Genomic DNA, 17973 nt, shown 5'->3' with positions numbered 1-17973 from the left:
ACGATCGGTGGAAGCGAAGCGAAAAACAAGCATGAGTGGATCGGTCGATGGAACGATGGATCGGACGGCGCGGCCGATAAACCGACGACGACGGCGTCTAGACGACTCGGTAATTAGACAATGTCGCGATGCAGTCGCGGCTGGAGTGCCCCCCCCTCCATATCTAATCTTGCTTCCGCTGCGGCAGGACGCACTGCCGCGTTCCCAGCGTCAGACTGCTGCATTCAGTTCCCGGTGACACGGAGTATGCGCGGAGTGTGTTGTTTTCGCACTCCCAAAGTGCAGCCTGTGCAGCCCAAGCATCGCGCCAGCTTGCATGGGCGGCGCGATTTGATGCCACCCGCTGAATGGTGCAAAAGGGAGGTGGCGTCGGAGCGAAGCGTCGTGCCGAGCCGCGCCACTAGAAGTCAACAAGCGAGGCGCACCGCCCACCTATCGGCGGGAAAAGGGGCGGCCGGGTGTTCCAAGAACGCCGGGTCGAGGGGACCTTTTTTTCCGGGCGGGGCGGCAGGGGCAGGGCAGGGCTGTGACCCTGCTTGTCGAGCCGCCCGAACCCAAACGGGAAGCGCATTGCGTGCATTATGCATTCGACTCGTTCAAGTGAGTCAGCCGCTATCTCGTTCCCAAACAGACGAAAACAGGTGAGCGCGCTTGGGCCGCTTGTGCGTGCCACCCACTCGCCCCGCGCCCCCCGCGCGCCCCGCCCCTCCCCTTTCGCCGTCGAGCGTGGCCTGAGCGCGTGGTGCGATGCCCGGCGGCCTGCCATTGGTCGAGCCGACGCACAGCACGGCCCGTCCACCGAGACCGAGTGTCTCGCCGCCGCGGTGCCACCGGCCCCACCGCGCGGCCACGGCGACCGCACCCCCGCGACGTCCTAGACACCCCGAGACTCTGCTTGGACGCGGGACCAGGGTGTATCCCGTAATTTCTTTTCTTTCCGTCCTGAATTGGTTTTGGATGTGGGGTAAGAAAGGCCACCAACCCGACGAAGACATGGACCGAATACTTTCCTAGCCCTAGCCTAGCATGTCGAGAGGGATGTGGTGGTAAGGTGGTGAGTTGGTGAGTTCAAGATTCTCAGAAACTGCAAAATAGCCACAACTTTTTGCCGAATCTCGAAGCGTGATCGAGCGGCACCCCCTCTTTCTCTCAGTGTGGTGACTAGAGAAAATTGGCTCCTCGTGAGAAAGTTGTCCGCGGATTCTTGCGAGATAATAAAAATAATTCAGATACATGTAATCGGTCTATTCTTTTTGCCCCATCATCCTTACCCTGCGAAACAAAAAACTGTACAGTGTACAGTCGCGCTCTCGCTCGCCGGTGGCGCGGCGGCCAGCATTGGCCAGCATCCACAAATGCCGTGCTGTTCTGCAGTGACTTTGTGTGTTTGCGGGTCGAGCGACGCGGGCCGAGGTGGGGTCGAAGCTCTGGTTGCGTGAACCACGCTGGTCCACGCTGCTGGTCGCTAGGCAGCGCGAAAACAACACGTGCAGTCAAATGGGCTGCCTATCTCGAGGCGGCCGCGGCCGGCAGCGTCTCGAGAGTTGTGACAATTTGTAAAAGAAACACATACGAATACTAAATTAGGAATAATGGACATACTATTACTCTTCTCATTTATGAAACGAATACAAGTTCTAGCGGAGTGCACTCTTAAAAACTGAGACCCAACCACTCCATATTCCGATCCATTGCGTAACGCAATATCGTTATATTTCATATAAGACCAGCCCGGGGATCAGAAGGGAAAATTGAGGAAACTCCGATATTTCTGTCACCCGAAATGCTAGGAATGAGTGAGCGCACCAATTAGAAGAGTGCATTACCCTTCGCGCTGCTCGACCGAGTCCGACAAGAGGGGGTCCGTGGATAACGAACTGCGGTGGGAGGGGGCGGCCTTGAGACGTCGCAATAAGACTCGAGCCGCGCTAGAGCCCGGCCAGTGTTTGGGTTCGGCTGGGTTTGGAAGAGGCTAGAGAGAAAAGCGGTAGCGAGAGGCGACCCAACTCAGAAGGGCCCCTATCTTTGCTGGTGAGTACGATGAGGAGACATTCGAGAGGCAGTGCCAGTTACAGTACGAACCTCCCACGCGGCACCCTGGGGAATCAATACAGTTCAAGTCGATTTGACGAATTTATTTAATTGTGTCTCGCGGTTTGTCCCAGACGACATGGCGCTGCTGCTGCCGCTGCTGGTGGTGGTGCTGGTGCTGCTGGCGGTGCTGGCCGCGGCCTCCACGCTGCGCTACGGCACCTGGCGCAAGAAGGGCGTGCCGCACCTCACCCCCGTGCCGCTGTTCGGCAACGCCACGCTCTCCATCCTGCAGCGGGAGGCCCTCTTCGGCATGCTGGACCGCGTGTACCGCCACTTCCCCGGCCAGCCGTACGCCGGCTTCTACGCCGGCCCCAGCCCCGTCCTCCTGGTGAGGAGCGTGGAGGCCGTCAAGAACATGCTCGTCAAGGACTTCAACGTCTTCCCCAACCACAAGCTGTCGCCCGCCCCGCAGTACGACGAGGTGTTCAGCAAGTTCCTGTTCTGCCTGCCGGGCGAACAGTGGAAGGACGTGCGCACGAAAATGACCTCGGCGTTCACCTCGGGCCAACTCAAGGCCATGTACCCCAGCGTCAAGGCCATGGGCGAGGACCTCGTCAGGAACATCAAGCAGCACAGGGACAAAAGTAAGTTCCGGACCGAGCCACGCGATCTGATCTTCTAATTACTGGGTCCTTATCGTGAGTGATGGCTAATCTTGCCTGGCCACGTGGTTTCAGACGGCGTGATCCCCGTTAGCAACACCTGCACGCGCTACGGCCTGGACGTGATCGCCCGTTGCGCCTTCGGCATCGACGGCGGGGCGCTCAAGACGCGCGAGCCCTCGCCCTACATGAAGGCCGTGGGCGAGGCCTTCCGCTTCGGGGTGTCCGAGAGCCTCGCCTCGTTCGCGCTGCTCTTCTCGCCGCTCCTGTACCACGTGCTGCGCTACCCGCTCCTCAAGGAGTGGCGCTCCGCCATCATCCGGAACCTGCTGCTCCAGACCAGCGAGGTGCGCGAGAAGGCCCCGCTCGTCAACAAGGACATCTTCGACAAGCTGCTCACGCTCAAGCAGAATGGCTGTGAGTGCCCGCGCTGTGTTAGACCCACCTTGCCCTCCCTACTCTCCCGACGCGCCTGACGGTCCCCTTGCTTCCAGCGGTGTCGTACGACGTGTTCGAGGCCCAGGTCATGTCCATGCAAGTGGCGGGCTCGGAGTCCACCGCCTCGACGGTCATGTTCGCGCTGTGGATGCTGGCCCGGCACCCGGAGTGCCAGGAGAAGCTACGGGCCGAGCTGCGCGAGACAGTCGGCAACAACGGCGGGGAGATCTCGTACGAAACCGGCCAGGACACCAAGTACCTCGACATGGTGATGAAAGGTAGTATTCCGAACAAACTCTCAGAAAGGGAGACGGCGGGAACAGGTTCAATGAAACGTAATGCGTCCGTTCGCAGAGACGCTGCGGCTGTGGCCGGTGATGCCGTGGCTGGACCGCGTGGCCACCCAGGACTACGTGCTGCCGGACAGCGACATCAAGATCGAGAAGGGCACCGTCGTCATGGTGCCGGTGTACTCCATCCACCGCGACCCCGAGCACTACGCCGACCCGGACAAGTTCGACCCGGAGCGGTGGGCGCCGGAGAACGCCGACAACATCAACAAGCTGGCCTTCCTCCCGTTCGGGACCGGGCCCAGGGCCTGCATCGGTAAGTTTGGTGGCGAGGCGTGGGAGTGCCGCAGAGCAATGGACGTTGCATTACATTCTGTCTCCCCGCCAGGACTCCGCTTCGCAGACATGAGCGTCAAGTCCGCGCTTAGCCACATCCTCCTCAACTTCCGCGTGTCGCTGGCGGCGGACTCCCCCGCGTCGGACGCCGAGCTCCAGATCTGCCCGAGGTCCTTCATCATCACCATCCCCAAGGACCTGCCCCTGAGCTTCGAGCCGCTCTGAGCTACAGTGTCTGGTGTTAAAATTATTATTGTATTTTTGTGTGTTGGCTACATTGGTCCGATTTAAGTTGGCAAAAGTGTGTATGGCGATAGTGTTTTGTTTTCTGTATGTGATTTGACTTAGTGTGAAATAAATGTTGGCCTCAAGCAGTTCATTCGGTGGTCAGTCTAATTTTCTTTACGAAGAACTCAAGCTATAAAAATTACAAAACTTAACAGATTATGAGACTGAAGCGCTCGAACAATCGCTGAAGTTAATAAGAAGAACGCAGAAGTGCAAAGAAGTGTGAAGATAACCGAGAGACGCCGGTAAAAGGGGACGCTCGCCAAAACGAGTACCAACACGTGGAGAAGAGAGACAAGAAACCAAGATGGCCGAGGACGAAGCTGTCAAGAAGTTTGCAAAACTCGAGAAGGACAATTACTTCTCATGGTCGCTAACAACGAAGGCTATTCTACGCCAACGAGGATGCTTGGACGCCGTGGAGCCTGGATTCCTGAGACTAGGAGACCCGGACGACACAGATGTTTTAAGTCCAGATGAGACAAAGAAGAATGACCGTGCCTTATCTCTAATTCTACTTACTCTTTCATCCAGGCTTATTGACTATGTAGGTGATGTGAAGGTGGCCCAGTTTATGTGGAACAAGCTTGAAAAACTACACACCAGAGCTGGCCCCATCAACCAAACACTACTACTGAGAGAGTTGACTAGCATCAAGAAAGAAGAGGATGAAGACATGCAAGATTATTTTGCCAGATTTTTCCATTTGAATAGAAGACTGAAGAGCATGAAAGCAGATTTCAGTGACCAGGTTATTGCAAGATTTATAATCAGTGGACTGCCACTTGAAAGATATGAAGTACTCATCACTACCATAGATCAAGGTGAAAACATTGAATTAGAAGATGTTATGGCTAGACTCATAGCAGAAGATAACAGACGAGCAAGCCACGGCAGCATAGCCAAGAATGAGAAGCGATATGAAGCATCAGCACTTACGTCAAGATTTGAGAAGATGAACTTTGAACGCAGGAGTGGAGGTGAGGATAGAAGAATCTTGTGTTTTGCGTGCAATGAACATGGACACATAGCCCGTGACTGTCCACGTTTTGAGAACGAACGTGACAACAGAAGAGATGACAGAAGAAACCTTCGAAAGGAAGATAGGAAAAACTATCAAAAAGAAGATAGAAGAGACTACCAGAGGGAAGACAAAAGAGACCATCAAAGAGAAGACAGAAGAGACTATCAAAGAGAAGATAGAAGAGAGTGGAGGCGAAAAGATGATAGAGGAAAGCAAGGAAAAAAGAAGACAGCTAGGAGAGCAGAATATGAATCAACTACGAGTTCGGAAAGGGAGAGCTCCAGTGATACAGAAGTAGACCAGCCTAAAATAAAGAGCAGTGCAAAGAAGGCCAGTTCAAAAATCATCAAGAGCAAAGCACTCATGGCAGGTAAAAATGTAACTGACTCAGAAAAACACTCAATATACATTGATGGAGGAGCCAGTGATTATCTGACTCCGCATGAAGACCTTTTGGAGGACCTTGATAGAAGTTATGGGGGGAAAGTAAAAATAGCCAATGGACAGAGCCTCAAAGTCATTGGAAGAGGAACTCTCGTGGCAAAGTTGGGAAACAAATATGGAGATTACCAAATAACCCTGAAGAAAGTATATCTAGTCCCTGAACTTGATAGTACTTTAATATCTGAGAGAAGATTGGAAGAGAGAGGCTTTAAGATTGTTACTGAAAACAGTGAGAAGAAGGTACTGGATGGAGAAGAAATGTTTATGAAGAGTTTCTGGAATGAACATGCCAAGATGTATGAATTAAAGTGTGACTACTTCATGGTGAATGGAAGAAAAGTGACATTAATTGAAGAAAAGAGTGCCAAAAACATAGTAGCTAGAAGATGTAGTGTAGAACTGTGGCATGACCGTTTTGCGCACATGAACAATCTACCTGATATCTGTGAAACAAGAAAAGATGTCACCAAATGCGAAGTTTGCCTAGAGGGTAAATTGAAGAAAAAGCCGTTCAAAACAAGTGATGCTCATGCAGAAGAAGTCCTAGAGCTAGTTCACTCTGATATCATGGGACCGTTGCCCACAGAATCTCTTGGAAGATCTAAATATGTCATCACCTTTTTGGATGATCACTCAAGATTCGCAGAAGTAAAACCCATCAGAAAGAAAAGCCATGGTTCGTCAGAAATCCAGAAATACATTAGCAGAAATGAAAGGAAACTGGAGAAGAAAGTGAAAGTGTTAAGGTCGGATAATGGCGGGGAATACATATCCCTAGAATTAAAGGCCTATCTGGAAGAAAGGGGAATAGAACAACAATTCTCGATACCAGGAACACCAGAGCAAAATGGTCGTGCAGAACGTCTGAACCTTACCTTACTGAATATGGTGAGATGTATGCTCATTAGGTCTGGTCTGCCACCAACCTTCTGGGCTGAAGCCATCACCTATGCAGCGTACTTGAGAAATAGATGTGGCACGACAGTGCTCCAAAACAAGACACCTTTGGAACTGTGGCTAGGAAGAGAATTAACCAAGAAAGACCTAGAATTAATCAAGGTTTTTGGATGTGAAGCCTGGACAGCGACAGATGAAAATAACAAACTTGGAGCTCGAGGAGTCAAGTGTGTGTTTGTCGGAGTTGAAAGAGGAAAGAAAGGATTCAAACTCTACACTCTAAAGGGACGAAAGATGATTGTGTCTCGAGATGTCAAGTTCTATGAAGAATCTTTCCCTTTCAAGCAGAAGAAAGACCCACAACAACAACAGGACTTCGTTGTTAGTTTAGATTCATTCATAGAAGGCTTTGGAATCTCTGACACTGAAGAGAACGAAGAGCATCAAGAGGGCCGTGACGAGCATTCTGAAGGCGGTGAAGGAAATCAAAACAGCCAAAATGGCGACAACATTCCCGATAATGACAACATTCCCGATAATGACAACACCTCCGATGAAGAACAAAACCCTAGAGGAGAAGATCAAGAGAACAACCTGCATGATCTGCATGATAGCGAGGATGAACAAAGAACAATCACTCCACCACCCAGAAGATCAACAAGGCAACGCAAGGTTAGGCACGTCTGTGATGGAAGGTGCTGTTCAGCAGCCACTGTAAAGGATCCCAAAAACTTTGACCAAGCAATGAATAGTGCAGCCCGAAAGGATTGGGAACAAGCTATGATCCGAGAAATCAACAAACTGATAGAAATCAGTGCTTGGGACATCGTGGAGAGACCTCCAGACAAAAATGTAGTAGACTGCAAGTGGATCTACAAAACCAAGTTTGATACGGAAGGAAACATTTCCAGCCACAAATCAAGACTGGTAGCTCGAGGATTCACCCAAATTGAAGGTGAAGATTACTTCAATGCATACTGCCCTGTTGTCAAGAGGACTACATTAAGATGCATGTTCGCTGTTGCTGCTGAAAGGAAGTGGGAAATACATCATGTGGATGTAGATGCTGCATTCTTGAATAGCAAAATAGAAGAAGAAGTCTACATGGAGCAACCACCAGGTTTTGAAATTAAAAATTCAGAACGGTACGTCTGCAAACTAAACCGGAGCATATATGGTTTGCATCAGTCCGGCAAGAACTGGAATGAGGACTTGAATAAAACCATGCTAGATTTGGGAATGAAAAGATCTGATTACGACCCATGTTTGTACATCTCCCAAGATAAAGGACTAATGATTGGAGTTTATGTAGATGACTCATACATCACTGGAACCATTGAAAAGATAAAGTGGTTCAAGCAAAAGTTTGGAGCAAAATACTCGACCAAGGACTTAGGACCCGTCAGCAACGTTTTATCCATGAGAGTCACCAGAGGAGGAAATGGTCAGGTGTACTTAGACCAAACACTGTATATAGAAGAGAAAATCAAGCAGTTTCGCTTAGAGAAAGCCCCAGAAGTTTCAGTGCAACTCCCACCTGCAAGAAAAGGGGAAAATCAAGAGACAGAAAAGCCATTCAAGTCGTCGCTCTATAGGACAGCTACAGGCTCATTGTTACATCTAGCAAACAACTCAAGACCGGACATTGCATGTGCAGTAAATAAGTTGTGCCAGAAAAATCAGAACCCATCTAGGAAGGATTGGGATGAAGTGAGGTACCTCCTTAGATACCTAAAGGGCACCAAAGACTGGAAGCTGGCATATCAAGCAAGAGGACAACAACTAGAAGTGTATGTTGATGCCGACTGGGCAAACGACAAATCTGACAGAAAATCCATTACGGGTTATTGCCTGTCATTAGGAGGAGGAGTAGTCAGCTGGCGCAGCAAGAAACAGACTTCTGTCAGTCTGTCCACCGTAGAGGCTGAATACATAGCCCTCAGTGATGTGTGTCGAGAAGTAACATGGATAACTGGAATTTTTAAAGATTTACAATTTGAGTACTCTGTCAAATTGCCAATCACAATCCATGTAGACAACCAAGGAGCAATTGGTGTAGCAGGAAATTTCTCAGTTTCAGAAAGATCTAAACATATCGACGTGAAGCACCACCACATCAGAGAGTTAGTCAACAAGAAAGTCATACAATTGAAGTATGTGAAGTCAAAACTGAATCGTGCAGACATCTTCACCAAGGTATTGACCTCCGCCCAGAACAATCTGAATTCGTGCCGAAGTCTGGGACTGAAGTAGACTGAATCAATGCTATAATCTACCAAATGTAGAATAATTTGATTGCCATAAATATGTGCCATTGTGATTATGTGTTCCTGTAGTGTATTGTACTAACTTGTAACTTGTTACAAACGTAAGTGTTCCCATATGTGTAATTGTTCTTTCTTTATTTTATTTTTCTCTTTCTTCTTTTTCTTTAAATTGTTATTGTGTGTTGTTTACATTCATCTTAGCTTCTTTTCCTAAAAATTATTTCTTCCTAAATTAACATGTATGTTAATCTTGTCATTATTGTGTTTGGTATCCTTTAATTTTGTTTATTGTTTCGTCGATTGTTCGATTTGTGATTACTTTCAAATGTACCCAACAAGGGGACGTGTTAAAATTATTATTGTATTTTTGTGTGTTGGCTACATTGGTCCGATTTAAGTTGGCAAAAGTGTGTATGGCGATAGTGTTTTGTTTTCTGTATGTGATTTGACTTAGTGTGAAATAAATGTTGGCCTCAAGCAGTTCATTCGGTGGTCAGTCTAATTTTCTTTACGAAGAACTCAAGCTATAAAAATTACAAAACTTAACATCTGGCTGGTGTAGCCTCGCTAAAAGGACAACTCAACCCGTTTTGCCACGGCAAACCCTAGCGAAGCGGTCTCCCGGGGTCTGGCCCGGCCATGAGGGAAGGGGTTGCCGATCCAGCGCTGGGCCCCTCCGTAACGCCCACGAGATGGGTGCCAGAGTGGGTGGATGCGAGGCAACCTCTCTCGCGCACGATGCGCAAGTCATCGGCAACTTTCCGCTTTGTTGGTGTCTCCGGTCAGGTCAGTTGGGCCAGGGGGCTCTCCGGCCCTAGACGTGGCTGCTGGGGACGGTCAGGAATCTCATCACGCACCAAAAACACTCAGTGCGAACAGATTACTTTGGAAAAGTAATGAGGATAATGTGGCGCAAATGAGAAGTTATAAGGGGACGCTCTCATACAAACCTATGTAAGATAAACATATATCCTAGCTCTCCTACTGTCACATGCAATTAAAAAAAAAAACTACTGCAAATCTCGGTGAAGTGCTCTTTACCCTATTCAATCGGAAATCAATTATGCCCTTCTCCGCGCGCTATAGCGTATACGAGGGGAAAAAGTTGTTACGGTTGTAAATTCATCATGTACAATAAAGTCGTTTTACTAGACAAAACCAACAAAAAACAAAAATAAACCTCAGCCCTCTTGGAACAACAGCGAGCCAGAGCCGGTTATGCGATCACCTAGAGAGTCGGAGTCTCTGAGGAGTTGTTCAGACAAGACGAAACAAACGAGAAGAGTGAGTCACTCTGCATACAAAAACACGCCAAACTTTTACCTTTTTGGTCTGAAATGATTTCAGTCTTTGCCATGTCTGGTTATCCTGACCACGCTACTTCAAAATTTTGCAAACCACTGCGCTGGGCCAAAATTTCAGACCGTTCAGACTTTCAAGTGTGTGCCTTCGCTGCGGCATCCTGGTAGGTAAGCTCGGGCAGTGTAGTACAGTGTGTTCAAGGTCACTTCGGAGATGAAAGGTGTCTGGCCATCGCCAGATCGCCATGTTATATCACATCCATGCAGCGTAATCGACCGGGCCGCTCTTCACGCAGGTCCTCCTCTTGAACACTGACCTGATGGTGAAGGAGACCCCCCCCCCCCCCAAGACGTCAAGTTCAAGTTAGCCGATATCGCGGTCGACACGCCATGCAGACGCCCACAGACAGATTGCGTTTTGCCGCTCCGTCCCTCTCGCACCCATACGGGACGCCCCATGAGTGCGAGAGAGACGTTGTGTTGTTCGTAATCAGCCTGAGGGAAGACTCAACTAATTGCACCGACGACCCAATAATCTGGTGTTTTTGAGCATCCGCGAAAGAAGCTACAAGGAGCGAAAAAAAAAAGTTATGATTTGCAGGAGACGCCGGCCCACCTCGCGCGGAGGCTGAGATCCGCGGCAGTGCCTCTGCGGCGCGCGCGCTGTTTGGTTCTTTGGTGTCGAGTGGTCCATTCTCCTTGGTCGGCCCGGTGGGTTACTTGGTCAGCAAGCCGAAACCCGTTCCAACCTCTCAGGTAAAGCGCGGTGCGCTGCTAGGGCTTGCGTCGTCTGCAGACTGATCCCGAACAGCACTTTCGTTGCCCTGTCTTCCTCACGCACCCATGAAGCGTCTCGCGGGGTTGCGACTTGGAGCCTCTAGAGCGAGGGGGTATGCACTCGCGTAATAGTCGGTTCACTCTATCTGTAATAGCACGCGTAATAATACGCGTAATAGTCGCGTATTAGTCGCGTAATAGCCGAAATCGTAAAAAAATTATCAATTTTGGTGTGTTTTAGGCCGTTTTTAGCTAAATTCCGATCAATTTGTGGCGTAATAGAGCGTAATAGCGTAATAGTCGGTACACAGGTTCAGAGAGCGCATACCCCCTCGGATGAAGGGCTGTCTGGAGCAGTCTGCAGGCCGTCGGTGAAGCAGAGCCGCGAGCGGCTGCACTCACATGTCTCATTCTTGGAAAACCGCGAAGTGGGTTGATAGCAACCCACCAAAACACCTCGAGAGTGAGTGGGTGCCCCTGTTGCCGGGACACTGGAAAAATGGTTGATTTTCTCGGAACGCAGGCATGGCGCTGCTGCTGCCGCTGCTGGTGGTGGTGCTGGTGCTGCTGGCGGTGCTGGCCGCGGCCTCCACGCTGCGCTACGGCACCTGGCGCAAGAAGGGCGTGCCGCACCTCACCCCCGTGCCGCTGTTCGGCAACTCGATGCTGGCCGCCTTCCAGCGCGAGCCAATCTTCGGCATGCTGGACCGCGTCTACCGCCACTTCCCCGGCCAGCCGTACGTCGGCCTCTACGCCGGCCCCAGCCCCGTCCTCCTGGTGAAGAGCTTGGACGCCGTCAAGAGAATCACTATCAAGGTCTGCAGCGTTCACTGGTTTTCCATCAAGTCATTTGCTCCCCCCTCTAAAAAAAACAATAAATGAAAATTTGTTTTTGCTGTCTCCATCCACCGCAGGACTTCCACTTGTTCCCGAACCACAAGCTCAGCCCCGAGCCGCACTACGACAAGATGTTCAGCAAGTTCCTGTTCTGCATGATGGACGACGAGTGGAAGGACATGCGCGTGCGCGTGTCGCCGGCCTTCAGCTCGGGCCGCCTCAAGGCCATGTTCCCCAGCATCAGGGACAAGGGCGAGCAGCTGGTGGAGTGCATTCGCGGCAACGTCGGCCCAGGTAGGGGAGGTGCAGCTGTGTGCGATGCCGCCGAGGCCGCCGAGGGGCGCTGCTTGTTGACACCGACGCGCTGCTTCCAGACGGCGTGCTCTCCACCAACGGCCCCTGCACCCGCTACGGCGTGGACGTGATCGCGTCCTGCGCGTTCGGCATCGAGGCCTGGTCCATGCGCACCAAGGAGCCGTCCCCCTACATGAACGCCGTCTCCGAGTCGTTCCGCTTCGAGTTCGCCGAGGGCCTGAGCACGTTCGCCCTCTTGTTCGTCCCCGCCCTGTACCACGCGCTCAAGGTGCCCCTGCTCAAGGAGTGGCGATCCACCCTGCTCAAGGACCTGCTGCGAGAGTCGAGCCAGCTCCGCGAGAGGGAGCCACCGGCGAGCCGGGACATCTTCGACAACCTGCTGAGCCTCAAGCGCAGCGGTGGTACGCAAGGCCCGGCAGGGTGCATTCCGTGGCTGGAGAGGCTGGACTCTTTCGAGCCTGGAGTCTATGTCTACTGTCCAGTCGGAGTCCAGCCTCTCAGGAATGCTCGCAGAAAGAGTGTACCATGACAATGTCGTTTTTTCGCACTCGTAGACGTGTCCCAGCACCTGTTCGAGGCCCAAGTCATGACCATGCAGGTCGCTGGCTCCGAGACGACGGCCAAGACCATCATGATGGCGCTGTGGATGCTGGCTCGGCACCCGGAGTGCCAGGACAAGCTGCGAGCCGAGCTGCGTGCCGCCCAGACCGCGGACGGCGGCAACATCACCTACGAGACCTTGCACGACCTCAAGTACCTCGACATGGTGTTCAAAGGTAGGCTGCCTGCCTGAGGGCTCGGTGGGCGTGCGGGGCGGAGCCATGGCGGAGCTTTAGAACGTCTCGGTTCCCTCGCAGAGACGCTGCGGCTGTGGCCGGTGATGCCGTGGCTGGACCGCGTGGCCACCCAGGACTACGTGCTGCCGGACAGCGACATCAAGATCGAGAAGGGCACCGTCGTCATGGTGCCGGTGTACTCCATCCACCGCGACCCCGAGCACTACGCCGACCCGGACAAGTTCGACCCGGAGCGGTGGGCGCCGGAGAACGCCGACAACATCAACAAGCTGGCCTACTTGCCGTTCGGCTCGGGGCCCAGGACCTGCATCGGTAAGGATGCTGCGAGTTTCAAACACAGCGTCAATCCTTTTCTGGCGACTAACTTTTCGTTGTTCTGGTTGGGATTGTGCAGGCAGCCGGTTCGCAGACATGAACATCAAGTCCGCACTGCTGAGCACCATCCTCAACTTCCGCGTGTCGCCCTGCGCAGAGACCCCCAAGTCCGAGGCCGAGCTGCGAGTGTGCCCCAGGTCCTTCCTGGTCACCGTGCTCAACGACATGCCGCTGCACTTCCAGCCGCTCTGACCGTTCAATCTGACTCAGGCGGAACGTCGTCCAACTGTGGTAGTGTGTTTAATAAATGTGTTTGGTTCCTACGCACTGCCCTCCATGTATTTCATTGTCACACGCAATACAGGAGCCGTCTGTCTCTCAGTGTTTGAAAACTCATCTCGACTTCTGCCCTAAAAATAACTTTGAAAGGGTAGCAGAATTCAAATTTACCGCCGAAAGCACTACCCAACAGTACCGCCCTCTACAAATAAACAGACGACAGACGACAGCACCGGTGGTTGGCTTAACCTCTTCTACAAGAATTATTTCTCTTTTAGAAAAAAGCAATCTTACTTGATCTTTATAGTTTATTCTTTTAATTTTGGTGTAACTCAAAAATGATCCTACGATCATCGCTGGTACTGCTGGGTGCTTGTCGAAGTACCCATGTTAGGTAACTCATTCTCTTCATTCAATCCAACACATACTTCAAGGCAACATTTAATCTGCTAAGAGCAAATGTCACTTCAATTTCAATATTTTAATTTGTGTCATGATTTGTTGTTACGTGTTTCAGTTTATTTGGTCAAGCCTCAAAGTCAAATATTTTTCCAAAAATAAATCAGGTTCACTGGAAAACTGCGCATAGGTCTGCTTTCAGACCAAGGAAAAAGCCGGAGATAAAATGCAATTTATCAGAACTAAAGATTCCATTCATCTTTACAGTTGGCGTAAGTTCTGTGCTCACGACTATTTTGATGCCAGGAATGTTATACCACTGTACCTTATTGATCACTTTTATTTCAGACTGGTGCAGCATGTTATTTTGGCAATCAGTATTTGGGGAAGTTGATATCACCACAGTCTTATTATAGAGGAGATTCGGTAAAATGAACATATTTGGATTTTTGGTTTGTAATCTTGCCTGTACGTGAGTCAACTGATTTCTTTTTACAGATTTCCAGTTGGTGGCATTCTAAACCAGACTCATTCAAGGTGTATTGGCTTATATGTGGAACCTGTGTATTGGTATTTTCTGCCTATAGAATGAGTATTTTCTTTACCCAGTTCCCATCTCTATTAGCCTTTATGGAAAAATATTTTGTTAACAGGGCTAATACAGGTCAGTGCAGAAAATTCTTCCATTTACTATTTTCATTCATTTCATTATTTCATTTGTTTTGAACTATTGAAAACTATAACTTGGCTTATGCGCTGACAATTCTGTTACTTTGAGTGACCTTATCACATTATTGTTTTTCTCAGGGAATTCGTTAGTGTCATGTGTGCAGTTAATCTCATCTGCATTCACCCATATAGCACCTCTCCATCTGGCAATCAATATGTATATATTACACAATATATGTGAAAGTGAGTCCCGCTACATGCCGAATACACGATGAGCCTTTGTATATCGGGTGTACCAATCAAAGTTGCACACAACCAAAATTTAATGTAAGAAACCAATGTATTAAACTTTTTGGGATGTCTTTCCTCCTTCCTATAGCTATGGTACCAGAATTAGGGAAGGATAGATTCCTGGGCTGCTACCTTTTCTCAACTGTATCTGCTAGTTTTGCAAGTGTTGCTGTGCAGGCTTGTAAAGGTCTCACTGCTGGATCTGTTGGAGCTGTAAGTTTTCTTTTATGACCTCTGGTCCTTCTCAATTAGTTTGTGACCCATTGTCTCTTTTAAACGACATGTGTTTTCAGTCAGGTGCTATTTTAGGTCTATTGGGATTGGTTATGTACAGACATCCAGAATACTCATTCTACATAATATTTTTGCCGTTTTTGAAAATACCTGGACCAGTGGTAAGATTGGACTATATCTACTACCATATTTGAATATTTAACTATAGATTACTGTGTTAATGAGAATATGTTGTTCTAGATCTTCACATCAGTAGCAGCCATGGATCTCATGGGTGTGATTAGAGGATGGAGTTACTTTGATCATGCTGGCCATCTTGGGGGTTTATTCAGTGGAGTGTAAGTTACTTAATTAAATGTTTCAAATTACCCTTCATGCAAAAAAAGATTTTGACTACTTTTTTCTCTTTTATCTTAAGAGCTTGGGAGCTTTTAACTAAACATCAGGATAATCAACAGTCTGAAGAAATTCAATTCCCTTTCAAACGGCAAATATTGCCCCAAGAATCAAAAAAGTGGTGGTAGATTTTCTTCTTGTTTATTGTCTGGTATGTAACTTGTTTGATTTAGGCGAATAAATAAACCACTGATGATTACAAAATGTCAGGTATATTTCATATCCAATTATTTTATCACAGGCTTATTACTAATATTTGTTTAGAGAGATATCACAGAGGCTAAATACTGGAAACTCAGACCAAACAAGGCCAGCTTAACAAAGAAAAGGAGACAAAGGAAGAAATTATCAAAGCAAACTCATGTTCTCAATTTAAAAAATTTAACATGTGCATCAAGTTTGAGCAATGTACCAGTCAGTAAATTTATGGCAAAACATTCAAGAGGCGATTTTCTTCTGATTGATTTAAAAAGTGACAATAAATACAGAGATGCTGCTCAAAATAATTGTCTGCATCTTGCAACTATTGTATCTTAGGCTATGCTTAAAAAAAAGCTTGAACACCCTGCTCTTTGGCCCACAAAGGAAATAATAGCATGTATGCCCAGAATTTCCAAAGTGGCATGCACACTATTTTTAAAGTTTATCACTAAGTTATCACTTAACAATGGGCACACTGATGAAACTAACTTGAAGATTGTCCTCATAAGAATAATTATCATTTTACCATATACAACAATTAGGTTGACATATTTACAACAAATTCAAATACGCATGGGAGCCTTATGGAGACCATTCAAAAAGAATTAATGATCATCATATATTAGCTGTTATGGCGATCTTGTGATATTTTTTCCCTGAGTGTGCTAATAGTACTGCTGGACAAGGACCCAGGAACTTGGAATATACTCTGTAATGTATATGAATGCAATGACGGTATTTAATATATAGTTTTCATTTCAGAAATAAGATGGGCATTTGGGTTCCTACCTTCATGAATTGATGACAATTCAGGGTACTGGAAGCACTTGTTGTAGATTTAAATGCTGCAGCCAAACTTCCAAAGTCATCGCAAGCCAGGAGTGAGCTACTTTGACTTTTAATCAATGTAAGGCAGACACGAAAAATGATCTTTGATCCTTCATAAAATAAGCAATCCCAAATTCGAAGCACAGTCTGTAAAAGCCAATTTTTATCATAAATTTCACACATACTTATCTTAATTTGCTTCATTAGTGGAAGGGAATGTACATAGACGCACCTCAACTGGAAGAACTTCAGCAAAAAGGCAGATGAACCACTTTGTGGTGACAACTGGCCAAGGTAATCCAAGAGCTGTGACCTGTTGGTGAATAGCTGGCGCCTTCAATCTAGACCGCATACATGTTTTAATAATTTGAGCATAATTTTTTTTTTAAAGTGATAAAATAGAGGGGGAAAAACAGTTTACCTGATTAACTCTCCTAAAACGTCAATGTCAACAATAACACCCTCCATGGTAGGTCCATAATAATCAGGCAAAATCTGTTCTACAAGAACTTTCAACAGCCAAAATGACTTTTCTTCACTCTTAGTCACAAGCAGCAGCAGGCCAGCAATATAGTTCAGACCCTGTTAAGGAAAAGTGAAATTAGTAAGATTGCTGGTACAACTCTGAATTAAAGCCACATTGCTTAGTTGAAAGAACATACCTGACAGTAACCTACTCGTTCATTGTGATGTGCATATGCGCAAAGAACCCTAAAAAGCTGATTTCGATGCTCACTTTGATCACCTTGATTGAAAAATATGTTGTCTGGAAATGTTCTAGGCAGATCAGTTCGAATTGTGCTTACGACATCAATGTCGTGTGTTTCTTCTAATAATTCTCTATAAAGGTTTGGGCCCATTTTTTCCTGTAGCTGAGTTGCTCCACTGGCCCAAAGCCATACCTTTGCATAGAAAAAAATATCTTAACATTCTTGTTCAGCAGCTAAATTTCTTCACAGCAACTATAAGTAAAACTACCTCTGCACGATGTTCAGCGGGTACTCCTTTTCTCATGAAGCGTTTGATAACTGGACCACGCTTTAATGAATTTGGGTTTCCCATCAGCCGTGCCCATTTGCGAGCCCGTCTAGCAAGTATTGGCAAATACTGCGACATGTATTCCTCATATGACTCATAATCAAAATCTGCTGCTCGTTCAAATCCATATTCATCTACCTTACTGGAATACAAAATAAATTTTAAAAACGAAGAACAGATAGAAGCAGACAATGAAATATAATATTAACATTACAGTTGACAGCATCTTCTTTAACCAAGAATGCTGACAACTTGTGTTAAGAATAAACAAAGTAGGTTTAGTACCCAAGTAGCTGCAAGCTATTAGTCATCAAATCCAGTCGCATAGACTTTACCTGAAAGACGACTTGGCCATCGGCAGACAGATTACTGACAAATTCACGTGTTCTGCACGCCGCCTCGGCTCTGACTATACATTTATATCAATCAACCCAAAATAAATTGGAAAGTGGGAGGAACGAGGGCGTCTGCTATAGACGAACCGCAATCGCAACGTGAAGTAAAACTGTTGTATTCGCAGGATGACTGGTACCTCAGGTCACTATAGGCAGTCAGATGTTTAAATCAGGCAAACTTCGTCAATTCTTCTCTCGGATTCTAATCATTGTCATCAATT

General features: G+C 47.9%; 3 protein-coding genes across 5 annotated transcripts; 2 read left to right on the top strand and 1 right to left on the bottom strand.

The window, feature by feature from the left end:
• Positions 1–1875: 1875 nt before the first annotated feature.
• LOC117643288 (cytochrome P450 6j1-like) lies at positions 1876–9700 on the top strand. 3 transcript variants are annotated; one of them, XR_004587612.1, is made up of 8 exons: positions 1876–2031; positions 2166–2678; positions 2772–3113; positions 3191–3412; positions 3489–3740; positions 3813–3998; positions 9233–9290; positions 9601–9700. XR_004587612.1 is itself a non-coding variant. In XM_034382095.1 (7 exons), the coding sequence occupies exons 2-6, from the start codon at positions 2171–2173 to the stop codon at positions 3983–3985; spliced, it is 1497 nt and encodes a 498-aa protein (XP_034237986.1). In that variant the 5' UTR covers positions 1876–2031; positions 2166–2170; the 3' UTR covers positions 3986–4019; positions 9046–9165. The 3 variants fall into 3 exon arrangements, 2 of the variants coding, with proteins under 2 accessions (XP_034237986.1, XP_034237985.1); XM_034382095.1 differs by lacking the exons at positions 9233–9290; positions 9601–9700 and adding an exon at positions 9046–9165 and having other exon boundaries at positions 3813–4019; XM_034382094.1 differs by lacking the exons at positions 9233–9290; positions 9601–9700 and having other exon boundaries at positions 3813–4139.
• Positions 9701–10595: 895 nt separating this feature from the next.
• On the top strand, positions 10596–13920 carry LOC117643289 (cytochrome P450 6j1-like). Its single transcript, XM_034382096.1, has 8 exons — positions 10596–10737; positions 11282–11574; positions 11673–11889; positions 11970–12311; positions 12465–12686; positions 12768–13019; positions 13102–13313; positions 13819–13920. Exons 2-7 carry the CDS (start codon positions 11284–11286, stop codon positions 13272–13274), a joined length of 1497 nt encoding a protein of 498 aa, XP_034237987.1. The 5' UTR covers positions 10596–10737; positions 11282–11283; the 3' UTR covers positions 13275–13313; positions 13819–13920.
• Positions 13921–15483: 1563 nt separating this feature from the next.
• On the bottom strand, positions 15484–17861 carry LOC117643292 (growth hormone-regulated TBC protein 1-A). Its single transcript, XM_034382098.1, has 7 exons — positions 17693–17861; positions 17298–17499; positions 16982–17221; positions 16741–16901; positions 16552–16660; positions 16281–16466; positions 15484–16200 (listed from the first exon to the last, which is right to left on the bottom strand). The coding sequence occupies exons 1-7, from the start codon at positions 17710–17712 to the stop codon at positions 16114–16116; spliced, it is 1005 nt and encodes a 334-aa protein (XP_034237989.1). The 5' UTR covers positions 17713–17861; the 3' UTR covers positions 15484–16113.
• Positions 17862–17973: the final 112 nt, after the last annotated feature.

The sequence above is a fragment of the Thrips palmi genome, unplaced genomic scaffold (assembly GCF_012932325.1).
Source record: "Thrips palmi isolate BJ-2018 unplaced genomic scaffold, TpBJ-2018v1 HiC_scaffold_17, whole genome shotgun sequence".
Classification (NCBI taxonomy): domain Eukaryota; kingdom Metazoa; phylum Arthropoda; class Insecta; order Thysanoptera; family Thripidae; genus Thrips; species Thrips palmi.
This window is presented reverse-complemented; position numbering and strand designations above follow the sequence as displayed.

Excerpts from the sequence above, each read along its gene's own strand:
- LOC117643288 (XM_034382095.1), top strand. The coding sequence starts at position 2,171 with ATGGCGCTGCTGCTGCCGCTGCTGGTGGTGGTGCTGGTGCTGCTGGCG. Across the intron at positions 3,413-3,488 it reads CCTCGACATGGTGATGAAAG|AGACGCTGCGGCTGTGGCCG; the intron begins GTAGTATTCCGA and ends GTCCGTTCGCAG. Across the intron at positions 3,741-3,812 it reads CGGGCCCAGGGCCTGCATCG|GACTCCGCTTCGCAGACATG; the intron begins GTAAGTTTGGTG and ends TCTCCCCGCCAG.
- LOC117643289 (XM_034382096.1), top strand. The coding sequence starts at position 11,284 with ATGGCGCTGCTGCTGCCGCTGCTGGTGGTGGTGCTGGTGCTGCTGGCG. Across the intron at positions 12,312-12,464 it reads GAGCCTCAAGCGCAGCGGTG|ACGTGTCCCAGCACCTGTTC; the intron begins GTACGCAAGGCC and ends TCGCACTCGTAG. Across the intron at positions 12,687-12,767 it reads CCTCGACATGGTGTTCAAAG|AGACGCTGCGGCTGTGGCCG; the intron begins GTAGGCTGCCTG and ends GTTCCCTCGCAG.
- LOC117643292 (XM_034382098.1), bottom strand. The coding sequence starts at position 17,712 with ATGGCCAAGTCGTCTTTCAG. Across the intron at positions 17,500-17,692 it reads ATGGCCAAGTCGTCTTTCAG|TAAGGTAGATGAATATGGAT; the intron begins GTAAAGTCTATG and ends TTTGTATTCCAG. Across the intron at positions 16,201-16,280 it reads ATTGTCATCAATTCATGAAG|AGTATATTCCAAGTTCCTGG; the intron begins GTAGGAACCCAA and ends TATACATTACAG.